The 18,847-nt window shown below is 52.7% G+C and overlaps 2 protein-coding genes across 6 annotated transcripts; both read right to left on the reverse strand.

The window, feature by feature from the left end:
• Positions 1 to 1,204: 1,204 nt before the first annotated feature.
• Positions 1,205 to 9,668, reverse strand: BLCAP (BLCAP apoptosis inducing factor). Of its 2 annotated transcripts, XM_074920271.1 has the most exons (3): positions 9,486 to 9,668; positions 3,359 to 3,440; positions 1,205 to 2,871 (listed from the first exon to the last, which is right to left on the reverse strand). In XM_074920271.1, exon 3 carries the CDS (start codon positions 2,781 to 2,783, stop codon positions 2,520 to 2,522), a length of 264 nt encoding a protein of 87 aa, XP_074776372.1. In that variant the 5' UTR covers positions 2,784 to 2,871; positions 3,359 to 3,440; positions 9,486 to 9,668; the 3' UTR covers positions 1,205 to 2,519. The 2 variants fall into 2 exon arrangements, with proteins under 2 accessions (XP_074776372.1, XP_074776371.1); XM_074920270.1 differs by lacking the exon at positions 3,359 to 3,440 and having other exon boundaries at positions 9,486 to 9,666.
• Positions 9,669 to 12,644: 2,976 nt separating this feature from the next.
• On the reverse strand, positions 12,645 to 18,038 carry PIGT (phosphatidylinositol glycan anchor biosynthesis class T). Of its 4 annotated transcripts, XM_074920412.1 has the most exons (12): positions 17,843 to 18,038; positions 17,322 to 17,499; positions 16,332 to 16,459; positions 15,738 to 15,838; positions 15,494 to 15,580; positions 15,142 to 15,229; positions 14,961 to 15,058; positions 14,504 to 14,669; positions 14,204 to 14,404; positions 13,506 to 13,671; positions 13,286 to 13,369; positions 12,645 to 13,150 (listed from the first exon to the last, which is right to left on the reverse strand). In XM_074920412.1, exons 1-12 carry the CDS (start codon positions 18,030 to 18,032, stop codon positions 12,898 to 12,900), a joined length of 1,740 nt encoding a protein of 579 aa, XP_074776513.1. In that variant the 5' UTR covers positions 18,033 to 18,038; the 3' UTR covers positions 12,645 to 12,897. The 4 variants fall into 4 exon arrangements, with proteins under 4 accessions (XP_074776513.1, XP_074776514.1, XP_074776516.1 ...); XM_074920413.1 differs by lacking the exon at positions 16,332 to 16,459 and having other exon boundaries at positions 17,362 to 17,499; XM_074920415.1 differs by lacking the exon at positions 14,204 to 14,404.
• Positions 18,039 to 18,847: the final 809 nt, after the last annotated feature.

Raw genomic sequence — 18,847 nt, forward strand, 5'->3', positions numbered from 1 at the left:
GAGGGCAAGACACTGTGCTGGTGAGGGCTGTGTGTATATCAAAGAGCACTCCTGAACAACAGTTCAGGTGGGAGAGCTGTAAAAAGTACGTTTCTTACACATCAGTCTGCTGAGATCTCTCCTGTCACTACACCAGAAGCTTCCCCTTTTGAAGTGCTTTTACCTCCGAGTTGGGTCCTGCAGAAGGGGAAGCCTGCAGCTGCATCTTGTCTTGTACATGTACAAAGCCAGGGCTTGCTCTCATCCAAAGAACTGTCTGGCTTTGTGGCTAGGATTTATTTAAATTGCTGTAGAGTGCAATTTCGCTAGTTAGCAGCAAAAATGTACTCTTAAAAGGACTGCATTAGCTTGAATAAATTTAAACTTAAAAGTTGCTCAGAGCACAGACAACAGTCTTGCCATAGCTTGCAAATGAGAGGCCTTCCTCTCTCCTTTCTATTTATTTATGCTGGAGCTGATGACAGCTACTGGGATTTCCCTTGGCCTGACAGGTGACAGACCCATCATGCCTATTCTTGGTGATGTGGCACATGCTTTTTTTAAAACATGTGAACACTGATATGACCTGAACACTTTCCAACTTGGACTTGGTCTTCAGGGCTTGCAGCAAGGGTAAAGGAAGCCGTTTTCAGCTCCAGCAGCACTGGCTAACTCTCCAAGGTGCTCCTGGGTGCTGTCAGATCCAAGTCCCCTGTCTGGCTGAAGCATGTGTCCCCCTTGTCCCCCCGGTACTGCATGGGGTCACAGCCAAGGCTGGGGAAGGGCTGACACAACCACATCTCCCCCGGGATGGCTGGGGGCAGCTGGGTTGCTGCCCGGTCTCTGCCCACAGCAGAACAGGTCAGGAAGACGCCGTGTCCTGCGATGGGCTCGCCTTTCCTGCCAGGGTTGGGGACTAATAGCAGCTCTGGTTTAATTTCGTAAGCGATAAGGAAAGGGCGAATCTGTCACGTAAGTGCAGAGATAAAACCTGTGCTGCGTGTGAGTCTGGGAATCACCAGTACGGTTCTCAGTCTGCCCACGGTCAGGTTCAACAGTTAATGGGAAGAGTCAGTATCGGGAGCTACAGGGCAAACAGGCTCTGCCTCTTGCTGGAAACTCCCCCGGTTCTGTGCTGGGAACAGAACAACACAGACACATGACTGCTGGGCAAAGGCATCCACAATGAACACCCAATGCATCATGCTGGGCAGGAGGCCACAGACCAAAGTTTATAAAGCTTTATTAAACATTTTGAACAGCTGTGCAATGAACAAACAATACTCTGGAAGTTTCACAACCTCATAGCTTGAGCTTCTTGGGGACTGCAACAGCCACTTCTACTGCTCTCCACTACCTGACTGAAGACGGCAAAGGGGAGGGAACCCTTTAGAGACAGTATTTTGTGTTAACTTCTAAGGTTTCCCACAAACCTCTGCCCCAGGTTGGGCTCCCCAAGAGCCATGGCTGCACAGTAATGTATGCAGTGTGGAGCTCTGCACAGCTGTGATGTGCAGGACTGACACACACACCCCCCACACACACACACCCCTGGCTTCTTGACATCCTTCTGCCAGGGGAGATGGAGACACCAGGCACTCCTCTCACCTCCTGCCTTCTCCAGTCAGTAGCACCAGCACCTTCTGTCACCCCTGGCCCCAAAACACCATCACTGAAAACAGCTGAAGCATTTACTGCTTCAAGCCATACCTCCACCTCTCCTGCCCTGCCCACAGCTGGCTTTTTGGGCTAGCATGAGTTTTATAAGGTGAGGTTCACAGCAGCTTTCAAAACCCCACATCTTGCAGCATACTGGTTCTTTATCCCAACAGTCAATACCTTGGTAAACCCTGGAAATCTACGAGGACGGGAAGAGAGTCTCCACTACCTGTGAGGCTTTATAAAAGCAGCAGCATAACTGAGGCTTTCAGGCTATGATCTCGGAGCATAAGGAGTTCAGAAAGCACTTCGGCAGTGCACGCATCTCTTTGGCAGGCTGAGCAGGAGGAGATGACTCAACTGCCTCTGGCTCCAGCAGCTTTTGGCCAAGTGCATCTGTGAGCTCTTGAGCTTGCCCTTGATCAGCAAGGTGGGAAGGCTGGCTCCCCACGAAGAGGAAGATGAAGAGAATCTTGCAGCTACTTGAGTAGAATCAGTGGGCCACGAGTCCCGAGTCAGACCACTGGCCTAATGCAGACAAGTGACACACAACTCCACTGCCGCGCAGCACCCAGGCAGAGGCCAGCAGCACGGTCTTCCACCGGTTCTCAGGAGGGCTGGTGTCCATTCCCAATGATATGGGAAGGAAAAAAGATTTCTGCTTCTAAAAAAGCAGGTGGTGCTGCCAGAGTTCACACAGTAAACAAGTGGAATTTCACAGGCAGAGTGGGAGGAATTTACCACTCTAGTCCACACACAGTTACAGGAAACAGGCTGTTTTTACTCCAGTCACATGCCTAACACCCCCTCCCTCCTCCCTAGCCCACCCCCTTTTTAAAAGCAAAACAAGAGCCCTCAGCAGACTGGAAGATTATTGGTTTTTAGGTGCCCACTATGCTGGGATCGTGAGCCGATTCTGGCAGCTGGGATCCTGTGCAGTGATACAAGAAGCAGTTCCCCCAGCAGCTGTAGCAGATGAGGAATAGAGCTGCCAGGAAGACCAAGGCACAAATCGTGCAAGGTTTCCGTTCCAGGAGGAAACTGAGCAGGTAGAAGCCCATGAACATTGAGTGACTGAACCACAATGCTGGGTTGAGGGGCTTGGGTATGAGCAGGACAGGGAGCAGCCACTGAAGGCAGTACATGGTGGCTGGCTGGCTGGGGCCTCGGGGCAGCAGCAATCAGATGTGCTCCAGAAGAGTCTCCAGCAACAACTCCAGCGGGCAGGCTGTTCTGTAGAGAGGGGTAAAGCATCAGAATGTCAGAGAAACAGCAAATCAGTCAACAGACATTCTTATCATACAGCTTCATTTACTTCCAAGCATCATAGCTGATGCCTGAACTCCCCGTACTAAATTCTGGTGTGTTGCAGAGCTGGTGGAAAGTTTCCTGCTTTCTGAACCACTCAGCTGGGGACATGATTACTGCTGGTGTAGATGCTGTGTGCTCTGTTGCTCAGGCTTTTACCCAGGCTAACAGTTGTGAGACCTTTTCTTTAGCATAGTAGAGAAACAGAAAGGGAGAGGAGGAAACAGAATGGAAAACAAACTGCCACAGCCTTCCCTATACACATATTTATCCAAGACTGTGCAGAGATTTGAGTGATGGTATAAAGAAATGCAACCGAGGGGTAAACTATTAGGTGCTACAGAGAAGTGTTAAGGAAGCATTAGTGCTGGAAGCGTCAAGAGCACAAACTGCTTCCTCCCCAGACACAGACCTGTTATAAAGTCTTCCAGCAGGACAGCATAAAATTCAATCTATCCATGTAGCTCCCCAGGAAAGCCCCGACAGTGTCCAGGCTGCAAAACAAAGGGGAGCACAGTCCCTGCTTAAGGGATTTATAATCCTTGCCAATCAGCTAAAGTCAGATAAGACAAAGTATGTGAATAGATCAAAGAGGGGACAGTCTCAAAATGGCAATTTTCATAAGTGCTGTAAACGCAGGATTTCCTCACTTGGATTATTATAAAACCCTGGGGAAATAGTGAGTTTTAAGGGCTTCTCTGATCAGGGATGGCAGCACACTGTAAGTCCAGAAAACACACTTCTACCTTTAGCAAGCTCATCAACTACTCTAAGCACGTGGGGGTTTTTTTGTTCTAAGCAGTACAAACATCTTCATCCAGGAATTTCAGATGGCTTTAAAAATAATAAATGCCTTGCAGATGTTTTTACAGAGCCAGAACTGTTGAAAGGGGGCAGAAGAGTGGAGTTAAGCAGTCTGGGATAGCAACAGCAGGTCAGGCTAGAAAGTACCAGTATTGCTGGGAGGGAATCTTCAGTTCATGCAGTAGGGAATCCATGAGAAGAAAGTACTCCTAGTTTATTACTCCAAAAAGGCAAAACCACACAGGGGAATGCTGGAAAAGGGAAAAGCTTGGGAAGGGTGCTCTTTCCTGCTGTCCTGTAGCACATCATAATGACACACAGCAACACTGAATGAAGCAGCTGCTAGCCAGGGCACAGACAGACAGGCAAGAGGACAGCCCCAGCCTTGCAGAACGCCACAGCCTCACCCCTACTAAGCAGAGCATGGTCAGAATGGTGTATTGAAGCAATCCTTTTATCTGAAAATACTCAGCTGAGTAGTGCTCTGTCAGAAGAACGAAGGGCTGAGCCAAGCCTGTTAGGATTACAACTGGGAGGTGGTAAGGTTAGTAGGATGAAGGAGTGAGAAGGTAAACAAACAGCACATTCCACTGGCTCCTGTTGGCAGGAGAAGGGATTTCCTGGCAAAGGGAAGGAGAATGAGGGATTGCACAGAAAAGCCAAGAGAAAACCACACATGGTTCTCTTCCAAAAAACCACTGAGGTCAGACTTGTTTTACAGCTCTGTAAGCTCGTAGGTACCAACCGGCCCTGTTGTCAGAAGCAGGAAGCATGCTGCCATCCACGGTGTTCTTAGCAGCAGGATCTATTTTAAAGTTAGTGAGAGAGAATGCAAGCCAAAATCACCACCAGGGCAAACAGATATCTGGGGAAAGTATGTTGTGCTGGTGCTCCTGCAAGAGACCACTCTCCAGCAGAGGGAGGGCAGCTGGGGTCCAATTAGTAAAACTAAGCTGCAGTTAGGCTGCCAAAGAATAAGGAAGAAGTTAATTTTACATTGCAACATGGATAGAGTCAAGTCAAAGGAATAAAACTCCCACCATTAGTCCTGTTTTAGGCAGGTCACTCACTCGTATCGTTAAGGGCAAGCCCAGTCCCAAGCCTGTTTCCCTCATATATAAACTGGAAATAAAGACTGTTTCATAACAAAACATGCTATCTGCTAGCCTTTGTGAATTGCTTAGATGTTTCTGGAGTAAAAGTACTGCAGATATATTAGATAACTTTTTTCCAAGGGGAAGAATGGAGAGAAAAGTTTTAACAACAAATATTTGAACAGAAAGGTAATTAAACCCAACTACCCAGCTTTACTTCAGACTGCATTAAATAGAACAAAGTTGTATGAAATCAATGATCTGCAGCTGCCTGAATCCTCTGGAAATGTTCCTTCCTTGAAGTTTCCTACAGTCTGTCTCTCCCAAGTGCTCCAGACATTCAGCAGTACAAATCTCTGCATAAACATCATGTCATACTTTTGCTAGATCCAGCCCTGAAGTCACAGCAGCTTGACTTCTGTAGCTGGACACGTGCAGCAGTCTTTGGGTCACCCATTCTTGAGGCTTTAGTTTAAAGTGCCTACAGACAATTGCTTTGGGCTTTCTGTCTCCAGAATAAAGAAATGGATAAAAACCAATCTAAGACTGTCTGTCAGAAGAGCACAAGGCTGGAACAAAGCTCTAGAATCTCCCAGGACTAATGTTGTAAATCTCTCAGCTTCAATAAGGCCACGTGTCACTACTGAGCCTTTAGCTCCCAAACTTTACAAATGACTACACTTTAAGAGTATAACTATAATTCGTGATGTAGCTGCATTTCACTCCACAATCTGGCCTCCTCACCATGGCAAAGATTTAAATGATAATGCTCCAAACAGTGAGTTGATTCTAAGCATGTAAGCATTATCTAAACAGGCAAATCAATCTCAGAACAAGTTACGCATTTCTAAATATCGGTATTTCCTGCAAGAGCCAGTTGCTTGTAACAATCAGTGAAACCGCTGCAGAACAAAGAACCATTTAATAGTGACTATTTTTACTATGAAGTTTCAGTGTCAGTGCCCTTCAACCTGCAAACCTCTTGGACTTCTAAGAAATGCAGACATTCCAATAGTCTTGTATCTGTAGTCAGTTTGCTCGTATGGTTGTGTGACCCTCCACTATCCACCAGCTAAAGGTTGAAAACTCTTTTTCTGCTGTATCCCACAGCCCATCCTAGGTAAAGTACCTACTACTAGAGACTTCTGCAGCTCTATCTTCCTCAAGTGACTTCCCACATACTCTGCCTAGCTCTTCACTGGAGGTTCCTTTATACAGCTGGCAATGAGACTGAGTTCTCTTTCCACACTATTGATCAAAGAGAAACAGCGTCTGCTGCTATCAACTCTTTACTGAGCAGGGAAGTATCACTCTCCCTGAGGCCCACGATGGGCAGTCCCTTCTTGAAGCCATACAATATTCAGTTTTGCCTAGGTTCTCATGCAAGGTGAAACTTGCAAATGAAGAATTCCTACCTTGTTGTTTTTGTCCCCTCCTCACGATCCAAGCTAAAGATTACCATGTCCCAGAGCAAATAAGAACCCGTCACCCAACAGTATTTCTACCAGCTCCATATTTCACAACTGCATCCTGCTTTTCCTCAACCAGTTGCTCTTGTTCTCCCCTGCCTGACTCATCTTTCCTTAGCCACCCTGGTGTCCTGCTATCCTCAAGACAGCTCTCATGCTCCTGCTCAAGTCATCTGACTTGGCAGACACTCATCACACCACCACTGACTCTTCTTGCTCCTCTGCAGCTCTTAGAGCCTCCTGACCTTCCTTCAGACCCCTCAGCAGCAGAGAGCAGACGATGCTCCCACTGCTCTCCCTGCAGTCAGCGCTCAGCTGCTCTGTCCGATCTCCATGTGCTGCTGGAGCCTCGTCCTTGCTGGTTCCTGCAAGCAGAGGAGCAGCCTGGGGAGGTTCCCTGCACCCCTCATTAGTAAGCAAACACCAGTACCTTTCCACATGCTTATTAATCAGCTTCCATAGTGCTCACAGCCCTTCCTTCTATCATCTTCCCTCCCAAGACCATTCAAAACCAGCAGGTCCTACTGGTATATGTTTGTGGAGAGGATTTTCAAATTCTAGTACAAGGGTAGTGGCATGCCTTTCCCAGCCAGAAGCAGGACTTTCATTATGACAAGTCAGAAGTGAGTAGCACAGCACAAGTCTGTAGTGCTTTGCAATGCATCAGTGACATTTTAGAATAAATCCACCTGAGGAGCTAGCAAGTTGTTCCTTGGCATTCTACAAGCTAATTCAGCAATTAAGAGGCTGAGATGTGTTTCTACACTATAGGTTTCATACATCAGTATGCCAACACCAAGTCTGTACCTCTCTCAAGAATGTTTTCATTCCTTAACAGTCTATTTACCTTGATGGGGAGAATAATCAGCTGCCTTTTACTAAGCATTTAAAAGGTAACATTGTTCAGACCTTACTAAGGCTGCTATTAAGCCAGTACTGTCCATAGGGAACTTCCCCAGCAGATGCTACAGAAAGAGTCACCCAGGCTGGCAGCCAGAACATCTGCAATAAAAGACCAAGTAACCTCTTTATTGGGTGGTGGTGCCAACTTCCCTCTTTCCCAGAAGCCAAAGTTTCTGCTTGGGAGTGAAAAGTCACATTGTCTAGATAAAAATCTCTCAAGTTACACAGTGCACATAAACTTCAAAGTAAGCCTCAGGGATTTGCACTGAGTTTCTTACCTATAAGGCTTACCTGTAGTACAGTTTGCTTAAAACTGTTTAAACGAAAAACCCTGTCACAGTCACGTAACTTGAATGGATGTGTGGGGGCAGTACTTCATGCTGCCAGCATGTGTTCAAAACGAACTCTCAAATACCAGATAGCACCCAAAACAGCTCCTAAAAAATACACAATATCCAAAGCACTGGGCGAAAAAAAAAAAAAAGAGGTGAAAGAGCTACCAAGTGATGGGTTTAAGGAGTTCAGCTAAGAAAAGCAACAGCAGACCAGCTTTCTAGATGCCAACCCTCTCTCTTAAAAAACCCAAGAACCGTAACTGTTCAAACTTTAAGACCTATTTGCATATCAGGGATTTAACTTCAGGGGGTTTTTTTGGTCTTGCCACTATTTTTTCTATTTTTTTAAAGCTTTATCTGCCACTATGACTCAGCTGGAAAAAGTGAGTCTTAAATTTTTGGCAAAGGAATTATCCCAGTCTTTTATAAGTTCATGCCTTGAACACTTGATGTAGACTCAGAAATGGTGCAATATAATTGCAAACAGTTTCCAAAAGAGCAGCAAATCCTTGACTAACCAAGCCTTGGGGTTACAAAGTGTTCTGATTTCTTAAGCTAGAGACAAGCCAAAGCAACTCCTTTCATGACAAGCAGAGGCTCTCTGTTGAGCCACTCTTTTCATCACCTCAGTAGCTGCTCTCCCAGCTTTGTTACTAACTGGGGGATTGATTAGCCTGTGGCCAGCAGCAGTGCAGTGCCAACTCCACTTGGGCTGCAGTGCACTCACAGCACCAGGGTGAATAAACCTCTACCTGTGAGCAGGAAGGCAGCAGTGTGATCTGTGTTCCTCTGCACAGTAAATCACAGGAGCAGAACCTTAAGTCAGACAGCTCTGTGGTGGGAAGAGATGTCAACATCGACAGTTGTCATTTGAAGTATCGCTACTCTCATTTGTACTAATTGATTAATTCTCAGTGGTTCTCATTCCTGCCCTCTGCCTTTGTTTAACTGCCAAAGATCACAAATGTCAGGTCCATTCCAAGCTCACTGAAAAACATAATTATTTTTAGTTTTAATTTGGAGATCTCCTCTACCTTTTGTGCTTTTGACAGGCTTCAGAAGTCTGAATACAGCCTGACAAAGGCCAGTTTTCTGCATCTCGGGTAAAGAGAGGCAAAAAAGCAGCACTGGCAGGGGGTTCTGGGCAGTTATAACATATAGGTTGGAAAGGCAAAGATTACTCCACTATGACAGTATTTGCAAGTTCAACTGTAATGTTTCAGTACAGGGGTAATGAAGTATAAGAGAGTCTGGTGTGTTGTGGACTGCACTTAAGAGCTCCATTTTTCATCTTCTCTTGCGCTCGCGTGTTGGGGATGTAAGCAACATTCGTACAACAGAACAGGTTGTAATCCCACTTTGCCAAGTAGCTCAAAGCGTCCACGGGGTCGCAGGGAGGGCTCCTTCCCCGGGCACAGCAGCACTGCGGAGTGCCGTGTTCTCTGCTGGACAAAAGGATGTCAAAGAGTTGTCTTGCTCTGGGGAGAAGTGGGCCTGCGTTTGCTTATGGAAGGTGCTAGAGCGAGCTATGAGATGTTCCTGACTGAGAACAGCGGTACAGAGGGAGGAAAAAGTCGGGGAGGAGGGGGAATATGGTGTTATTTTCATGTTAGGTTGGCAATAATGGAAGCATGCTCACGGCAGGCTGAACGCTTATAACCCACGCACGCTCGGCTACGGGAGCGCGGCTCTCCTGCCGTCACCGCCCTGGGACACCCCCCAGTCCCCCGAGCGCTTCCTCCCCGTCCCTGAAGTTGGCGAGTGTCACCTCCAGCTCCGGCAGACCTCCGCTCGCCCGCTGACAGCGCCAACGCCGCGCCGAGGCCGGGCCGAGTGGGGATCGCCTCAGGGGGACTCCTCTCCCCTCCCCGCGCCGCCGCCGGCCCTGGGCCTCGGCGGCCCCCCCTCGCCCGCTCCCCCCCGCCCGTACTCACGGCGGTGCTGCACCTCACGCCGCCATCGCGGGGCCGCCTCCGCCGCGGGCCCGTCCGCGCCGCGCCCTGAGGAGGGAAGGGAGAGGCCGCCCTGGGAGCCGGCCGCGCCGCCCGGGGGACGCCCCCCAACCGCCGCCTGCGCGCCCCGACAGGGCGCCGCCGTCCTGCCAGGACCCCGCCGCGGCTGCCCGCCACCCGCCTGTCCCCAAGCACGGCCCGGCCCGGCCCGGCCCCGCCGCGCAGTGGCTCCACCACGGGCCCGCGCTCCGGCGGCGGTGACCGGGAGCGCGGGGGTGAGGGTGGGCGCCGCTCCGTCAGGCGGCGCCGCTCCGTCCGGCAGCGCCGCGGGCAGCCCCGGGGCCGAGCACTGCGTCTGCGCGGCGGTGGGAGTGCGCATGCGCGTGGCGCCGAGCGTGCGCCTCCCCCGGAGGTGCTCGAGTGCTTCGTTGCCTTTTAAGAAATTATATGTATTTATGTAATTTTTAAAAAATTTAAAGTGCTGTTTGGGCGCTTCTTCGCACCGCGCGGCGTGCTTCTCGCAGGCTAGTTCTGCATGGCGTTGCCGGGGGCTCGCACCCGCTGTCCCACCGCGCAGGGCGTGTTGCGCGGTGCTGCGCGGCTCTGCCCGGCTCTGCTGCGCGCCGCGCAGTGCAGACAGGTTTTCGCCGGCTGTCCGCGTGCTGCTTTGCGCCGTGTGGCACGCTGCTTGCCTGCGTTCTTGCAGGGTGCAGGTAGCTGCATTTTTGCCTGCAGCTTGCGTGAGTCTCTGCAGGGTGGCCTGCTCTTTGCTCGCTTTCCTAGATACCGTTGCATGCGGGTTACAGGCTTCTCTTCGCACGCAGTTGGCACGTGTCCTTGCACACCACTGCACTCTGTTCACACCCTCACAGGTTCGCGCTGTGCGGCATGTCGAGTATGCGCTTTCTTGCATTCCGTCACGTACTATTTTTAGGCTTGCTTGCATGCTGCTTCCTCATCGCACACGGCAGTGCACTTATGTTGCAGATTTAGCCCTGTTGAGCCCCAAGGGGTCCCAGTTTTCCGTGCTGCAGTAGGGTGGGCACCTGCCCCCTTTTTTGTGCTGTATCTCAAGAGAGGTAGAGCAGTCACAGCTCAATGGCCTTAAACATTTTATTTTTGACACTGCTTGCTGGCAGCCCTCTGGCCAAGCGTCACTGGTCTGGCAGCAAAGCCCAGGCTGCTATGAGCACTTCAGGTACAGCCCTTCTTTCTGCAGACACCCAGCAGCAGGTTACCACACACAGCTCAGCCATGACCAGCTCCAGCTGGGTTCCCAAGGAGGCCATACAGGGAAGGGAGAGAAATAGCCCAGGAAAAATACCCCAAACACTAAGATTTGGAGTTTTCCCAGCTGCTTAAAACCCACCCAGCTGTGACTGCTGGGCTGCCTGCACTTCTCACAGTGTTTTCTGCTTGGCTAGCCCCTGCGTTTGATGGATGTGATAAGACAGGCCCCCTCAAGGGCCCGGCAGGTGTGAATCCAGCCCAGGATGGTTTTCCTCCTGCTCTGCGGTTACTCCAGGCTCATGTCTTTATGGGCTGTTTAAATTCCTGGTTTATGGCACTGCATGAGAATTGCCCCCGAGCCTTTGGCTGATGCCAGCTCTGGTGCCCTTTGCCCGTGGCAGCTCCCGGCTGGCCCTGGGACAGGATGGCCTCATCATTCTCCGCACAGGGACCTTTTTTTCTGCAGAAGCAACAATCCCGTTTGCAGCAGTGCTGTGTTTCTTGCGCTGGTTTGGCTTGCAGTGCCAGCTGTGTCTGTGGGTGCTGGCCTTGGCACTCGGGGGGGCTTTGCTGGATCTCGCCTAACACCTGGAGCACAGGGAGCTGGTCTGGGGGGATCTTGGCTGCTCTGAGCTGCTCTGGCATGTGCTGATGGTTGCAGTTTGCGGGATTTATCCTGGATCCAACCTGAAGCAGCTTGAGGTCTCCAAATCCTTTTGCAAACTGCAACATGGACCCTTGTGCCCGAGACTCCTGGCTGTGTCCCCCTGCCCCTGTGCTGCTGCAGGAGCTGTGTGCTCACTTGGGTTTTATTTAGTAGTTCTATAAAGAAATTCTGGTTTGCACTTGAATCCTGTCTGGCAGAGCTGTAGCAGCAGTCCTGTGTTTGGAAGAAGCATGAGCTCCCAGTCCTGTGACGTCCTTATTATCAAGCAGGGACAGAGGGATCATCCCAAACTCACATATTTCATATTTCAGCAGCTCTGCAGCTGCATGCAGCCATCCAGGGGAGTGGATCCATAAGGAGCTGCAGAGAGGGCATCTCTGGTAGGGAAAGGAAAAGTAATCTCAAGCCAACTGGAACAGACTGTTCTGTGCAGGACAGAAGGCAGCAGGGGTTTTGTGGTCTTTCTGTTCAAGCAGGGGCTTTTAAAGGACCTTTGGCTGTGCTTTGCTTTGATTCTGGGTAATATTTCTTCTATTGATTTCCTTGTGCTTTGTTTAGCTGCTTCTAGGCAGTTGTCTATTCCTATCACAAAAGCCACATCCAAGATGCAAACATACCTCTGAAAACCTGCCAGAGGCCAAGCACCACCACCAGTGTCCTCTTGCTACTCTGTGTGAGCCACAGCAAGGTGGTACCTTGTATTTTATGAAAATAACCACAGAGCATAGTGGTGCCAGTGTTCCTGCATTCCCAGACCAGGGCTTGGGGAGGACAGAGGCTGCCACCCACCAGCAGAGCCCAGCTGGCCACAGCTCAGGTGGGGGTGCACGGGAGCCATTGGGCAGACATGCAGAAATGATACCGAGGAGGCAGAGGAGGATCTTGTGCTGCAGCAGAGGGGTGAGCAGGTGGAAGGGTTTCAAAATGCTGCAAGAGAAGCTGGGAGCAAGAACTTTTTCCTGAGAAAGAAAAACCCTTTCCGTGGCTGAGGGGGCAGACATACACCATGGCCAACGATTCACTTGCAAACTGGATCAAATGTGGTGAAGTGTGGCAGAAGGGAGCTGTGTAACGTGGCAGCTGTGGGAGGTGAAATGGTAAAGATGAACCCATCTCTTTGCTGCAGATCACACCCCCTCCCCTTATCATGTCTGCACCTCCTCCCAGCTGACTCAGGTAGCATCTTACAGGGTCAACTCTGCCTGTGGGGTTGAGTAAGTAAAACCAACCAGGAGCAGCACAAATGTACAAAACAGTTCAAGTTTACTTTCAGCATTGTTCCCAGCACATAAGTTACCCCTCTACCCAACAGTAGTCTTACACCTTTCCCAGTCCTGCAGCAGCGCAGTTCAGTAGTCAGTGGGCTTAGAGCCATTTCCCATTTTAATGACAGGAACAGTCTCCCAGCTTGTTGAATCCCAAAGAGAGATCCATGCAGCAAAATGGAGCAGGCTGCTTCCAGAGCCCTGTGGCCAGTGCCGGCTGCCCTGGTTTCTCTCAGAGCGGGGGCACCCCCCTGAATTTGCGGATGATGTTAGCCAGCCGCTTGGCCAGCCCACCCCGGGTTGGTTCTTCTACGTGAAACGTTCTGGTCAGCAGGTTGTAGAAGGAGCCGTAGCACACTGCCACCACGGTGCAGGTCAGGCAGATGACATTATAGGGCATGCTGAAGTCTGGCGTTGGCAAGTTCACCAGCAGCGGCTCTGTGTAGAGGCGCACAAAATAGCTGGAGCCATCAGAGGAAGGAAACCTGGAGAGTGGAAACAGGAAAGGGGGCGTCAGCCCGCACAGGACCACCACTCTGTGCTCACCAGACAGGATGACAGCGGCCAGTAGCCCCCAGGTGCTGCGGCACGGCCCCGCTCCCCAGCACAGGCACACTCACAGCGAGGTGAAGAGAGGGCTCTGCTCCACATCCACGTCCTTCATTGCAATGACGCTGGGCACCAGGGCGCTAAGCACAGATGAGCTAAGGAGACAAAGGACATGCTAGTGTCAGTCCTGCCAGCAGAGAGACAGCAAGAGTTTGTCCTGTCCCCAGAGACTTGGGCACCAACTCCTAGGCAAGGCCCAGAAGGGGATGAGGAGCTCAGATATGTCATTACCTGACGTAAAAGCCATGATTGGGGTCAGGTGTGTACTCTGTCCACTTCAGTAAGGCCCTCTCAAACTGGATTGTGATCTTGGTGACGGAGTTGGCAGGCAGCTGGATCAGCATTTCTAAGAGGTGAGGGCGTCTCCGGTCCTGGGCTGGCTGGTAGTGGATGTAACCTAACCCCAAAGAGACACATCAGTGGCACCGGGGGGACCTTGTCCAATCTCACATTGCCTAAACGTCTCCCATAGGGCAGATGCTCTTGCTTCCACACTCCTGGGAAAGGTTTTCTGGGCAAGTGAAGATGCACAGATAGCAAAAAGCATGTATTAAGGCTAAATCTGACTGGTCTTTAGAGGTGATAGCCCATGAAAGTCAGGTGGTCATAAGGAAAGGTACAAATGCTAAATAAGACCCAGTCATCAGTTTTAAATCAAGCTTCCTTTACTACAAAAATCAATTCACTTTGGTTTAGACCCTTGTTGGGTTATGAAACACCACCCATGTGCCTCATGAAACAGAGTTAATAAAGTCTCATCTGCTGTGAGCGCTAAACTGAAGGCTACGAAAACATCCTAAAATATTTTATTTTGCAGTCCAGTTACCCAGTGATCCCTGGGGCCTGAGGGAGAGACTAAACCATCTCTGGAATGAGCCGCTTGTGCCAAGAGAATCGGGTGGCATGTGCGGCCAGGAGGGTTTACTCACTTGGCTTGTTTTCCTTCCCCTTTGTGATGATAGTCAGAGTGTGCACATAGAGTCGCAGATACCATGGCACAGTCTCCAGCAGGATCACGGGGAAGGCCCGGTACGGGTGGGTGTTGTAGATGAGAGTGCTGATCTCTCCGGTCTGCAGCCCGTATCCACTCACGTAGCGCTGAGCGTGGAGTATGGGTGTCGGCAGTTCCGCTGCAAGAGAGGAAAGGACACAGGAGTGGTGGGCCGTGCGAGGTGATTTTTAGGCCCGGAGCCCTGACCAGCGGTGCAGGTGAAGTTCTGGTCACTCACAGCTGTCTTGGGGCCTCTTCCACTTCAGCTGCACATTAAGGCTGCGAGACGTATTGAAGAGCGAGGGGCTCAGCAGGTCATAGACAGCATAGGTTCTCTTGTCTCCCTGGACAATAGCCTCGTATACAGATGCTGGAGTGGGCGTCACTTCCAGTAACTCCTTTTCCTGAGAAAGCAAATGGACCGTAAAAAGAAAAGCACCCCTTGAATTAAGTGGCAGTGCTGGGCAAAGCCCCTCTGGCTGGCCCTGTGCTTTCTGCCAGCACCCTTACCAACACCACCACACTCATCCCCACAGACCTGCTCAGGGGAGGGAGGGAAAACAGCTCCCTTCATTAGTGCTGGAGAGCTCCTGGAGCACCTGGCCAGCCACGGGGTGGAGATGAGGATGTTTCAGAGCCACACAAAGTGGCTGAACTGAGGGAGCAGGGGATGTTCTCTGGTCCATGAGCGTTACCTTGTTCTTAGGGGAGATGTCGACGTAGACTTTGCTCTGTGATGCCAGAGGACACGCGTCAGTAAGTGTGCGAGAGAACATCTTAAAGAGGGACCAGTCTGCAGGAAGAAAAGTCAGTGGCAGGTGAAGTGCTGCAGGTGGGGGGCACTTCAGGACTACAGTGCACTGCTGCTGAGCTTACCTTTCTTTCCTTGGCCACTGGAAAAGGTGTCAAAGACCACAGTGAGGGTCTGTCTGAGCTCCCAGGACACAGCCAGGCAGGAAGCATCCTGGACAAGAGAGAAACAAGTGGCTCTGATCACACCTTCTGGAGTGGCAGGACACCAGGATAGAACTGGAAGTCCACCAGGACTGCAAAAATCCCCTGGGGACGCAGGTGAGACCAGAGAAGCAGGATGACAGCTGTGTTAAGACACACTGAAGCCCCCACAGGGGAGCTGGGCAAACTGGTGTGTCACCCTGCAGTGTCACAGGAAGGCTTTGGATTTTCTCATGGAGGTGTTACAGAAGGGAGCCCTGAGCCGCGTGCTTACCCTGCAGATGGGGCGGATGTGCACTGCCTGCGAATGGTAGCTGCTGTGGAACAAGCGCTCGGCCTTCAGCAGCACAGCAAGCCCAGCCTGTAGGGAGAGAAGGAGAAACTCTGCCCCAGGCCTGTTCTCTGCTCCCACTGAGAGAAAGACCCTGCTGAGACTTCCCAGTGCACGCTCCTGCATTGCTGTCGGGGACCCAGCTCCCTTGGGAGTGGCCCAACGAGGCAGCAGGACTGACCCTTACCTTTGAGCCACATGGGAGCAGCTTCTTCCAAGGTGTGAGGTTCTCTGTGCAGACGACCTCCCGGGGCAGGACAGCATATCGCAGGAGATGGTGATCTGTCCCTGGGCAGGGAGGTGAGGGGTCAACAGGCTGGTACTGCTACAGGCATGAGAGCAGAAGCAGACCTGTTCCACCCCGCAGCATACCCCACAGCCCACCACCCTCTCAATATCCCTGAAATGCCATGAGCTCAATCAGGAATAGATCCCTCTCTTCAGGATGATTTGGAAAGTATAGGTAAGAGTATATTCTAGCAGATTTTTTCATGAGTGCCTCAAATCCACCAGTGCTCACTGTTTTATAAAATGCTTCTCGGTGAGACAGATGAGGGCTTGGGAGCATCTGTCAGCTACTGCTTGTGGGTTTTCTCTGTTCAAATCCAAGCCTCTTTTGTAGATAGAGGAAATGCTTCCAGGAGGAGGTAACAGACCCTGCTGTACACACTCAAACCCAGAGTTGCTGCAGGACCTGTGTCTGGACTGCCTGCGGTGGAACCAAAGCTAGAGGCAAGAGTGAGAGAGCAGAGCCAGGCAGCCAAGTGCAGGCCGGGCTCACCGTTGGCTAAGCCCAGGGGTTTGAAGGACGCCGTTGGAGTGACTGTGTTGGTTGAGTCAATGAAGTTGAGAGAAGCACAGAATATTCCTGAGAGGATGTTACTCAGTTCTTTCCAGGCTTTGTCAACACTGTGCGAGACAGATAACAGAAATTACTCAGCAGCTTGAATCCTCAGAACAACAAGCATTAAGTTGGTAACATTCAATAAATACACTGGGATGACCACGCTGGCTTTCAGAGGCTGCAAGGAGTGGGCATGCAAAGGCTGCTGGTCATTGCACTCTCCAGCTCTCTTGGTATTTTATTCTAATGTGTGAGATCTAGGGGACATTCACTGCAGGGGCAGCCCTGGGGCTGGCAGGGCTTCACACAGCCAGGGACCCGGTGGTGGGTGCAGCTGGTATGTGAGGATGCAGGCTGAGGGAACAGGGAGCATGTGGGAGGTGGTGTGCAGTATATGGGGAAGGGGATGCGAGACCTAAAGCAACACCTTGGTGCAGCACTGAAGGCTGACCCGACCTGCAGACCTGGAATGGGCCACTTGTAGGGAGGAGAGAGCTCTGTGAGTCCACGCAGAGCTGCTGCAGCTCAAACAGGGGCTGTGAGCCAAGGGAGACAGTGACAGATATTGGATGGGAGTCAGAGGAAGTGAGTCATGGATGAGAGATAAAGATATAACCCTATTGTATTAATGCAGCGAGGGGTTTGTCATCACAGAGCCCAAAAGGGAATGACTTGTTCCTGAACAAGGGTTTGCCCTCAGCACCACATCCTGCCCTGTGCACCGAGTGGGCTATGTTGTGCTTTTCCTTTGAGCTGCTCCTGGGGTTGTGGGCTCTTTACTCTGGGGGACACTTTCCAACCCAGGAGGCCTCTACACACACCATGGCTGCCTTGTGTGAGAAGGGCAACAGCTCCCAGGAGTGGTGGCCACAGAGAGGACCCAGAGGGACGGACCCAGAGGGACAGACCCACGGCCAGGGTACCTACTCCATGACAGTGGGCTGGAACCAGACCCAGAGCTCTGCGCCAGCAGGTGCCTGGAGGGGCGGCTGCCCCCAGGTCCGGGTGCGCCAGAAGCCCTGGGTGAGGGCGAGGTGGAGCTCCTGCACGCCCAGCGCCGCCACCAGCCGCCCCAGCGCCTTCGGGAAGAGCCTGTAGTGAGACACTGCGGGCAGCGTTAGCCCCTGCCGCCCGCCTGCCCCGCCATCCCACCAGGGCCTGGCCCAGCACGGCCTGGGCATCCCCCGGCGCTGCTCCCGCTCCTCCTGTCACACGCAGCCCGCTCGCATCACCGCACCGACCCACTCGTGGTAACGCCGCCGCCACGCTCTGCCCTGCTCCCGCTCCCCCGCCTCTGACGTCACTCGCCTGCGCTGACGTCACACCTAACGCGGTAACGTCATGACCCCAACGCAATCAATCCACCACGGCGCGCCGTCACTCCGCCACTAGCTCCGCCCCCTGCGCCGGGCCCCAGCCAATAGCGGCTCGGCCCCGCCCCGCCCTACCTGCGCCCCGCGGCAGGTCCGCGTCCCACCGCGTGCGGAACTGGAAGGTGGCGGCCACGTCCCCGGCGGGCAGCGGGCTCAGCAGCAGCTCCTCCCGCAGCGCGTCCCGCCGCGCCCGCCCCGCGCCCGCCCGCCCGGGCCCCGCCGCCGCCACCAGGAGCAGAAACAAGGCCCCCGCCGCCGCCGCCATCGTCCTGCCGCCCACTTCCGCTTCCGGTCACCCGGCCAATGGCGGCCGCTTCCGGGGTCGCCATGGAGACGCGGCGCCGCAGCCGCGGCCCGGCCTCGCCTCCCCGCTCACGGCGAGGGCCCGGCCCGGGGCCCGGCCCGGGGCCCGAGGGTTTTCCTCCCGCGTGGGCCGGGCGGCGGCTGCCCCGGCCCGGGGTAGGGGGAAGCGCCTGCTTGGCCCTGCCTGCGCCTGGCCGGTGGAGAGCACCCGGCAGCGGCTGCGCCCAGCCTCAGAGCGAGGACGTCTGTTTTGTGGGGTGCTCCCCGAAGGCTCCCTCCCCCGGCTTTTAAAGCTCGGGGAGCTGTTGTGCGGCCTGAGCTTGAGTGGTTTGCTGCAAGGCTTTACTGCGCACGAGGACGCTGCAAGGACTGTTCCTGTCCCTGGCGTGACTTCCTCTCCTCAGCTCTTGCCACTGTTGTCTGCTCTCCCTCTCTCTTTGACGTCCCTTTCCGGAGGACAGCGTCTATCTGCGGGTGCAGAGCTGTCCGGAAGCACCCAACTTCCACCAGCTGCCAGCCTGGGGCCACCCCGGGAGGAAGCGAACTGCAGCCACAGCAAGGCAGCAGTGAGGGTGGCAATCTGACAGCACTTCCAATGCCTCCCGCTCTGGCCACCGTTCCTGGATGACTGGGGGGCTCCAGCCGGTCACGTGAAGGGTTGGCTGTCACAGGAGGGAGTGCAGTAAGGTCTGAACATCCCTGGGAAGCAGCCAGGATGAGGAGTGTTCCCTCGCTCCTGTTGCTTATCTTCCAGGCTCCTGTCCTCGTGGGGGTGAC

Source organism: Athene noctua, chromosome 16 (genome assembly GCF_965140245.1).
Source record: "Athene noctua chromosome 16, bAthNoc1.hap1.1, whole genome shotgun sequence".
NCBI lineage: Eukaryota > Metazoa > Chordata > Aves > Strigiformes > Strigidae > Athene > Athene noctua.

What these genes read in the sequence shown, in the direction of transcription:
- BLCAP (XM_074920271.1), bottom strand. Translation starts at nt 2,783, where the DNA reads ATGTACTGCCTTCAGTGGCTGCTCCCTGTCCTGCTCATACCCAAGCCC.
- PIGT (XM_074920412.1), bottom strand. Translation starts at nt 18,032, where the DNA reads ATGGCGGCGGCGGCGGGGGCCTTGTTTCTGCTCCTGGTGGCGGCGGCG. An exon ending in TTCCAGCCCACTGTCATGGA is followed by an intron (nt 16,460 to 17,321) that starts GTAGGTACCCTG and finishes TGTCTCGCACAG; the next exon opens with TGTTGACAAAGCCTGGAAAG. An exon ending in AATCATGGCTTTTACGTCAG is followed by an intron (nt 13,370 to 13,505) that starts GTAATGACATAT and finishes TTGTCTCCTTAG; the next exon opens with CTCATCTGTGCTTAGCGCCC.